General features: G+C 35.9%; 2 protein-coding genes and 1 long non-coding RNA gene across 3 annotated transcripts; 2 read left to right on the top strand and 1 right to left on the bottom strand.

Moving 5' to 3' along the window:
* Positions 1 to 75: 75 nt before the first annotated feature.
* Positions 76 to 761, top strand: LOC140828225 (uncharacterized). Its single transcript, XR_012117145.1, has 3 exons — positions 76 to 159; positions 250 to 383; positions 556 to 761. It is a non-coding gene; the product is annotated as an uncharacterized lncRNA (long non-coding RNA).
* Positions 762 to 2,811: 2,050 nt separating this feature from the next.
* On the bottom strand, positions 2,812 to 4,654 carry LOC140826313 (14-3-3-like protein 16R). Its single transcript, XM_073188538.1, has 4 exons — positions 4,099 to 4,654; positions 3,417 to 3,539; positions 3,170 to 3,286; positions 2,812 to 3,076 (listed from the first exon to the last, which is right to left on the bottom strand). Exons 1-4 carry the CDS (start codon positions 4,573 to 4,575, stop codon positions 3,026 to 3,028), a joined length of 768 nt encoding a protein of 255 aa, XP_073044639.1. The 5' UTR covers positions 4,576 to 4,654; the 3' UTR covers positions 2,812 to 3,025.
* Positions 4,655 to 5,440: 786 nt separating this feature from the next.
* LOC140826312 (serine/threonine-protein kinase SAPK1-like) lies at positions 5,441 to 8,320 on the top strand. Its single transcript, XM_073188537.1, has 9 exons — positions 5,441 to 5,740; positions 5,834 to 5,908; positions 6,394 to 6,495; positions 6,923 to 6,976; positions 7,064 to 7,156; positions 7,236 to 7,328; positions 7,422 to 7,526; positions 7,629 to 7,727; positions 7,869 to 8,320. The coding sequence occupies exons 1-9, from the start codon at positions 5,621 to 5,623 to the stop codon at positions 8,151 to 8,153; spliced, it is 1,026 nt and encodes a 341-aa protein (XP_073044638.1). The 5' UTR covers positions 5,441 to 5,620; the 3' UTR covers positions 8,154 to 8,320.
* The last annotated feature ends 1,458 nt before the right edge of the window (positions 8,321 to 9,778 follow it).

Raw genomic sequence — 9,778 nt, 5'->3', positions numbered from 1 at the left:
CTTGCTACCAAGGTCCCCCTCCTTTTGATTTTTAGTGTTGTGCTTGTTAATTCATGTCCTATTCGCAGTCTTGTTATTTTAGGCTGCTCGCAAGTCTGCCCCAACTATGGGTGGAGGGAAGAAGCCTCACTGATATCGTCCAAGAACTGTTGCTCTGCTGTAAATTATCCACACTCACTTCTGATGTTGTAATGTAATTCTTTTTGTTGATGACAGATTTTCCGATGGTCATGTTAATGCCATTTACAGTGAAATACGCATGTACCAGAAAAGCACTGAGCCCTTGATCAAGAAGTTGCCTTTCCAAAGAATTGTACGTGAAATTGCCCAAGATTTCAAGGTGGATTGATTGCCAGTGAAACTGTGGTTGTTTATGTCAGATGGTAAAATATAACAACATTTTTATACTAATAATAATTTTTAAACAATTTCCTTTTTACGGTGGCAGGGTGATACCGTCTCCAGATCCATGTTGTGTTGACTCCGCAGGAGGCTGCCGAAGCCTATCTTGTGGGTCTTTTTGAGTATACTAACTTGTGTGCCATCCATGCCAAGCGTGTAACCAACAAGCCTAAAGGCATCCAGCTAGCTCGCAGGATTAGAGGCGAACGTGCTTAGATTTTCATATTCCGTTTCTTGCCCCCTTAACGTGTTGGTTTAATCCATGTAGTTTTTCTTCAATGGAGTTTCTTTAGTTTGGTCTATGTTCAGCTATAACACGAGAATTGAAAATTTATACATGTGAAGTTTATCTTTGATGCTCAGATATGGGGGGTCATCACAGGCCACTGGTATGTGAATAATGGGGTTATTGATGTTCTATTTGAGAACCTAAACCACCGGCAATAGTTGCTATATATATATATATATATGAAAAAATATTGTCAAACCATGATGGGGCAGCCAAAACTTGTTGTGTATTATTAACATACAAGTGTCCGAGGTGAAGAGAATCATAACCCCCACCCATTTTTTCACTAGCTTAGAGTGCTCCAAGTAGTTTCATGAATGCCACAAAAATGTCTCACTGCATTCATCGTTATGCATTTTGGAAAGCCGCGTTCAAAAAACAAGATTATGCTGACCATGATTTATTTCTTCTTAAATTTTTTGCTTGAATTTGCATCCAGTCCCATTTCTGCCCTAAACCCTGGTTTAAAAAAATTATTAATTCTACTCGACGAGATAGAATAACATAATTGAATCACGTTGTATTATAAAAGGCATGGAAACATGATAAAATAATAACATGCTCTCTGTAAAATTCAACGGTCTTGGATATCCACAAGCTTTTGAATTGATGGATTTGAAACTACAAATCAAATTCATAAAAACAAATCCATTCCTTCATTGAATAAATGTATTTTACAATGAATTTTAAATTCTCAACTAGTTATTTTTTGAATCATTGTGTTAAATTTTAAACAAACAATCTCACCATGGAGTCATTTTATATTCATTCAAATATTACAATGGAGTTGCTTCAAATTTGTTGAGAATGCAACTAAAGTCACACATTAGAAGATCATAAGTTATGTTAATAAGATGAAATAATATCTCAATTGGTATGAGAACTTTTGGGTAAAGTTCAAAAACAAACATATGAGAGTTTATCCTCAAAGTGAACATCATCATACTATTGTGGAGATATGTTACTTCCATGACACTACAAATGCTATCAGAGTCATAGTCTAAATCGAGCCATATGCATGAAATCATCATATACTAAAAGCGAAGGAGATGAGGACTCCCCGAAAATATCATCAATAAGCTCTTGAGAGGTGGTGCTCCCAGTATTTCATATAATGTGCGCCTCAATGTGGTGAAGAGGAGTGACCACGATTTGACGACGAATAAGGCTTGAGGGGAGGTCCGAACCACAAGAATAATTATGCAACTTTGTTTGAGGGGAAGACTATAAGTGATACAAATAAAGTCTCACGTTGACGAATCAAGAGGAATATCATGAATTAATAACATGAAATGATATCTCCATTTGCATGAGACATTTTTGGTAAAGACCAAAAGCAAATCCTCGTAAAGTTGGACTGAAAGTGTATAATATCATATCATTGTGGAGATATGTTATATTCCGTGACACAATAAGCGGTATGCGAGCCATGGTTTAGATCGAGCCATGTAAGTCGAATCCTTAGATACTTAAGCAAATGAGGTAATGGCTCCCAATAAAAATCCTTGATTAGCTCTCGAGATGAGTGATGTTCCCGGTATTTCATGTAAAGTGTGTCACCCAACACGGTGAAGATGAATGAATTCGATTGGAGGACGGATAAGGCTTGAGAGGAAGCCCAGACAATGAGAATAATAGTGAAACTTCGTCTGAGAGCAGGATTGTTGTGCAACCAAAGCCCAATATTGGAAAAGCATGACCCGACGCGGTGAAGAGGAGTGACCTCGATTGGAGGACATATAAGGCTTAAGAGGAGGCCCGCACAATGAGAATAATGGTGGGATTTTGTTTGAGTGGAGAATTGTTGGGAATAGTAAGATCAAGATGAAGATCACGAGTCAACAAGATGGAATGAATCTCCATGTGTATGAGGCCTTTTGAGTAAAGTCCGAAAGCAAATCCATGAGAGTTTATGTACAAAAAAGACAATATTATACCATTTGAGATGCGTGACTTCGATGACACAACAAAATTCATTCAAATCTTCTTGTCAAGATACAACCTCATGTTTGAAAACATTTTCAAAATTGGGAACAACAGCATTTGAAAAAATCCTGACATGCAATGAATATTGATTCAAACTAAAAATTATAATAAAGAGTATTGATCTCGGGCCAATGGAGCTATAAAAGGCTTGCTCTCTTAAACATGAAATATAAGCAAACTTTGGAACATACATAAGTCAATTTAGAAGATAAATGAAACACATAATGGATGCCAAAGAAAGAGACTAGAAGACCAAAGACTGTCAAACACCAGTAAAATGATTTGGAAAAAAAGGCAAACTACTTCGGCAATAGAAAAAATACCCAAATACAAAACCACAAAAGTTCACTACTCGTTATCGGGCTTTGATGCTTCCTTGATATCCTCAGAAGTATCATCCTACATCAGAACGTCACATGTATCAATAACTACATTCATGCCCATATTATTTGTAGATGGTATGTTCCAGAGGGTAGAAACAGAAAAACACACCTGCATATCTGAAGTCCACAGAGTAAGGTTGTCACGGAGAAGCTGCATGATCAGGGTGCTATCCTTGTATGACTCCTCTCCAAGAGTGTCTAGCTCAGCAATTGCCTCATCAAAAGCCTTAAAAAAAACAAGTAGACATCAGCCCAAACGAAATATTTTTTCACCAAAACCACGATGGATTTTGTTTTTATTAGTTGACTATAAAAAACAGAGACTTGGCAATAAGAATAGACACTTTCTGGTCGACCTGTTTGGCAAGATTACAAGCTCTATCGGGAGAATTCAAAATCTCATAATAAAAGACCGAGAAGTTGAGTGCCAGCCCAAGCCGAATAGGATGAGTTGGCGCCAGCTCAGCAACAGCGATATCCTGCAGACAACTTAAAATACTCACTTAAGATTTAATTCAGAAGATGAAAATATTGGTATGCAGCAAACTAAAGTGAATGCAAAAGTGATACATATTTAAAATATTCATTCGTGCAGTCACCTTAAAGACTGAAATCCATGTAAGATATCCCCATATATTCAAGTCAAAAGCAAAAATCAAGCGATGCGAAACTTCAGTGCATCATTTTCATCGAATACAAAAGCTCAATCATACGCATTAGAACTAAAAGAAAAACAAAGAGCCAGATCAAACTAACCCCATGGAATCACTAGCACACTTCACTAAAATCCCTCCATCGACGAAACAGAAGAAACAATTTATTCTTCCGACACGAATAAGCAGGGAATTGCCAAAAACAGTTGTCATACTAACTTTAAACTTCGAAGTGGGCAGATAAATAGATGATAAGGAAAATTAGATTCATAAAAAACCTAAATACAGTGATATGTCAAATCGACGTCTCGATTCTTCTAGACCCAAACGCAACAAGATAAACAAATAATCAATCAAAAACTGAAAAGAAAAATGATGGTCTAACCTGAGCTGATTTATAAGCAGACAGAGTGTTCTCAGCGGCTTCTTTCCGCTCAGCTCCAGTTTTAAACTCCGCCAAGTAACGATGGTAATCTCCCTTCATCTTCAAGTAAAAAACCTTGGAGTCACCACTAGCGGCGGATCCAATGAGTTTCGAGTCTAGAAGCTTCAGAATTCCGTCGCAGATGGATGACAACTCGGACTCGATCTTAGATCTGTAGGTTTTGATGATTGAGACGTGGCTCTCGTTGCCACGACTCTCCTCTTTCTGCTCAATGGAGGAGATTATCCTCCACGAGGCGCGTCGAGCGCCGATCACGTTCTTGTAGGCAACGGAGAGGAGGTTGCGCTCCTCCACGGACAGTTCATCGGCGTCGATGGCGCCGACGACCTTCTCCATGAACTCAACCATCTCCTCATAACGCTCCGCTTGCTCGGCGAGCTTCGCCTTGTACACGAATTCCTCACGCTGGGACGACATCGAGATCCGGGGGTCTTTTAGAGAGAGAAAACTGCAAAGAGAGAGAGGCGGAGGATTACGCGGAAGAGATCAGAGCTGGAATGCTTTAGAGTTTAGACTAGACCGGTTTCAAACAAACGTGGGCCGAAATGGGGTGTGGGCCTAGACTCTAGGATGAGGCCCGATTAAATTTCTGCTTTTTTATGTATTTTATGAAAACAACATTTCATTATCAACTAACCCAGTCAAAAATTTGCAAAAATACACAAAAATAAATGACAAAACTTCTAAAGTCAAATAGTGTTCATTGAGGCAAAACACCAAAAAAAAAAACTATTACCTACTTGGTTGTGGAACTTTTACAATATTAAACAGACCATCGTGTGGCCTGCGAGCACAAATAAACTCGACGCTGCCTCGGCAAAGGGGAAATGATGAGAAGTAGATTTGATCACCGTAAAAGCATATGTTCCTTTGGTGTTGAAGTACAATGATAATATCCTCACGAACAACCAACGTTTCCGCTACAGAAGTCATAAAAACGCCATCAATGCTATTCGCTCGAGCCATAATCACGAACAACCACTCCTACATCAATACGTGAGAATCACGACGGACCGCCTCGTCATCATTGATTTTAAAATAAAAGTTCCAGCATGGGATTGGGGGCTGACACCACATTAATTGGAAAGCAGGGGAAATGGGCTGTGGGAATACTTTTCTTTTGGGCTGATAAATAATTGTTCCAGATGGCATGTGCAGGTCATAAAATAATCTCCCCAATCAGTACACGTCTAACAAGAACAATTCTTTTGTCGTCGTCCGTGTAAATCAGCAAATCATAACTTAGTAGATTAAGAATTTTCCAGTTTACAGGACTTGGACATATCACTATTTGACACCTCACACGCAAACATTTTTTTATTATTATTATGACTTACAAATATATACACACACAAGCACAAAACTGGCCACATATATGTATAGAGGGAAAAAAAACAAGGTAAAAGAGTGGAGCTGAGGGGTATAAATTCAAGGGTTTTCTGCAAGATCGCTTGGTGCAAAAATGGAAAGGTATGAGGTAGTGAAAGATATAGGATCTGGGAATTTTGGTGTGGCCAAGCTTGTGAAAGATAAAAGGAACGGTGAGCTATATGCTGTCAAGTACATCGAAAGGGGCAAAAAGGTTAAATTTTTATGCCCTCTTTCAATTTCAATATTGAAAGCCTTTAATTGTGTTTTAGAGAATATGTTTTATTCATTGATGATCTATTTGCAGATTGATGAGCATGTACAGAGGGAAATTATGAATCACAGGGCTTTGAAGCACCCAAACATTATTAGATTCAAGGAGGTATAATGTCTGGAAGCCGGCAACACATTGATTTTAAGAATTTGTATATTATGCCTTGTATGCAGAGAAGATAAGGGGGATATGTGAATATTGAAGTTTTCTGGGCATGCTTATGGTTTCTTGATCTTTGGGAATAATTGCGGTTTTTCTTGGTTTTGATCTTTGACTTGATCTGAGATAAGTCTAAGAATTTGGTTAAAGGGGAACTTAATTTATCTTAAGATTATTTACCACTTATTCAACCGTAACATGCTATTGTGAAAGGGCATAAAGATTATTGGATTCTCCTTCATCAATGTTTTCTTTTCTGGGTTAAAGTTTGTGTATAACGACTCATCCGAACCATGTGTTTGAAACTAGAGGATTTTCTTCATCCCTATACCGTGTTGGAAAGATGCCTTGTCTCAGAGTTGAAAATTTTCCAGTTTGTATCTTGTGTTTTTCTTGAAATAACCAGCTGAGAAGTGGCTTGGTGCATTTTTCAGGTACTGCTTACTCCAACCCATCTAGCCATAGTAATGGAATATGCTGCTGGAGGCGAGCTTTTCGAACGAATATGCAATGCAGGAAGATTCAGTGAAGATGAGGTACATTTGGTTCAAGAACAGGACCAACAGTTTGATTTAAGGATCAAGAAACATTCATATTTATGTTTATAAGGTAAAATGACAAACAGGGGAGGGACGGGTGAAAAATCTCTGGGAAAATTAAATTGATTGCAAGTTGTGGAATGGTTGTGAGTTTAAGGGTTCTTTAACCGAATACCTAGGATTCTTAAATGCTCCGGCATATGGCCTAACACGAGTGCTCTTGTTTACAACGTACCCTCAGTGGAAGTGGTGAACTTGAAAGATCTAACGCCTGATAAACTATACTATTTTGGTTTTGAATTATGATCTCGAGTGCATGGCATACCAGCAATCTTGAAGCTTAAAATATGAATGTCTTCGTTGTTTTTGTTTAGTCCGATATTGAAACTTAAATTTGATCCTCATTCATTTTCATCTGTTTCAGGCCAGGTTCTTTTTTCAACAGCTGATATCTGGCGTCAGTTATTGCCACTCCATGGTAATTAGGACCCAAATTAACCAATCAAAATTGTTCTTCTTTATTCACACACGAGAAAATGTGAAAATCCGTAATTTTCAAATGCAGCAAATTTGCCACAGAGATCTAAAGCTCGAAAACACATTGTTGGATGGGAGTTCAACCCCACGTCTCAAGATATGTGACTTCGGATACTCTAAGGTTGTTTATCTATCATTTCTTACATGTGAGGGCTAGTTTGTGTATAGGCTTAGTTCTTCATTCGGTGTTCAAATTTCAGTCAGCTGTGTTGCATTCACAACCGAAATCAACAGTGGGGACGCCTGCTTATATAGCACCAGAAGTCTTATCAAGAAAAGAGTATGATGGGAAGGTAAATTTTAATAGTTGGTCAAGCTTTCCTTTTCGATGGGTGTCACGAATAGTCTCAACTTTTTAACAATAACACTTTTCTTGGTTTTGAAAGATTGCAGATGTTTGGTCGTGTGGGGTAACGTTATATGTGATGTTAGTTGGTGCTTATCCATTTGAAGATGCTGATGATCCAAGAAATTTCAAGAAAACAATAAATGTGAGATGGTTTACCAAGTTGAAACATTAATTTGTTGGTTTCATAATTTGCATTTAATTTGATCAAACTAACATTAATATACTTTTTTTTTTCTTTTGCCAGAGAATACTTAGTGTACACTATTCAATCCCTGACTATGTCAGAATATCTAAGGAATGCAAGCATCTCTTATCTAGAATTTTCGTGGCCGACCCCGAAAAGGTCTAGTTCTAATTTTCCTCATTGAGAAAACTTGACAACATATTCCAGTTTTGTGTTTTCTAATGATTCACTTGAGTCGATCTGTTTTCCATCGGCCGAGGGTTCAACATTTTGACTATTATGATTGAATGGTTGTTGCAGAGAATAACAATCCGGGAAATAAAAAAGCACCCATGGTTTGTAAAGAACCTACCAATAGAATTGACGGAAGAAGATGAAAGCAGCTTGCAGACGAGAAACGGAGACGATTATTGTACCCAGAGTAATGAAGAAGCATTGGCAATAATACAAGAGGCTAGGGAAGCAGGAGATGTTCTCAAAGGTGGTGGGATTTTGTTGGGAGGAAGCATGGATCTTGATGAAATTGATGATGTTGATATAGATGATGATGTAGAGACGAGTGGGGATTTTGTGTGCGCTCTGTGAAATGGATTGTGTGTGTATGTATATTCCATTGTTGTTTTTGTATGTTTTAGGGTAAAGATAAAGATAGGCACGCTGCCTTAATAAATGTGTGTTTGCGATGTTCCATTACAAATACAAGAAAACCAGAATGATAAATAGATAGTTACTGGAAGACATGGTTTGATATATATGATAGGACAAACATGCGATATATAATATAAGGATAAGGATAATGATAAATAAGATGTAAGATATTTTATATCTAATGTTTGGTATGATTTTAATAAGAGTGGTTAAATTTATTTATTAGATTGTAATGACAAAATTAACTTTATCATAATAAATTTTATAATTTCAAAGTTGTTGATTAAGTTCATATTTGTTATTTGTTCATGCACCAATAGTGCTTGCATGATTTATTTATTTTTATCTAATTTTATATATTATATAATATGATAATTGAGCTCTTGGTTTTGTGATTCAAGTCAAATATCAATTTTTAAGGTTAATCGAGTGATACTAATAATTTTACAGAGATTTATAAAAATTATTTATATGATCATCTCGAATTCATTTATATAATTATCATATTATATAATATGTAAAAATAAATAAAAATATTTATTTGATTTTAATTTCTACCTGCTAGCATAGATTTATAAACATTATTTATAAATAGAGGGTAATTAAGTAGTGTATTTTATCATTACATTAAAATTATCACACATAATAGAAGAGACATTTTATCCTTCTAAAAAATTGTTTACCAATATCATCGGTTTTTTAAAAAAGTGCCAAGCATCGGATAAAGAAGATTATTTATCGATCTCTCCCTTATCCCATGTATCAACTATGCCTAAGTTAACAAACAGTCGTTTGATGTCCATAACTGTAATAATTAAGATTAAAAATCGATCGAATCATGCGAGGAATCGACCATTTAGTTTTGATTTATGGCTTCTTATACGTTGGATTTCAAGTAAAATGTTGATGTCATCTATTTGAACAAACTTTTGAGATTTTCCCGTTGGTTGCTACTGATAATGGGAAAACGCGTTTTGACTTTAGAGAACGAGTACTTCTGTATGGATCGTCTTTGGTAAAATGCAAGAATTTAATTCTAAATTAATGCAATGTATAAAAACAATATACCCACTCTAAAATATTCGACATTAAAAGCGCATTCCACCTTCCTCTCTCATAGAAGCACCTCTATAGTCCCATAAAAATCTTTATTATGCAGTTATATTTGGAATTTAAAATATAGACAATATTAACTCTAATAATTCCAACATATTTCAGACGAAATAAATCATTCTAAAATTTCACATTAAAATCTTTATCAAGATTTTAAAAACAATATTCAAATATTCATACAAATATCTTATTTAAACTAGTTTTCACGTGCACGTGATGCGTAAATATGTAGCCGATCTTTGTTTAATAACCACTCATAATAAACAAAAATGAAATTATTATTCAAAATTTTAAAATTTTCTGATTTTTAAAAAGTTTTTGCTATATTTTTTTCGTAAATTTTATTTTACATGCAGAAAAAAAGAAATGTGGAGATAAAAAAGTATTTTGGAGGTCCAAAAACTTAAATCAAAATATTATTTTGTTTTATTATGACTCAGAAATTATAT

Source organism: Primulina eburnea, chromosome 3 (assembly GCF_022965805.1).
Source record: "Primulina eburnea isolate SZY01 chromosome 3, ASM2296580v1, whole genome shotgun sequence".
Classification (NCBI taxonomy): Eukaryota; Viridiplantae; Streptophyta; class Magnoliopsida; order Lamiales; family Gesneriaceae; genus Primulina; species Primulina eburnea.
The sequence above is the reverse complement of the archived record's forward strand: the minus strand, read 5'-3'. Positions and strand labels throughout refer to the sequence as shown.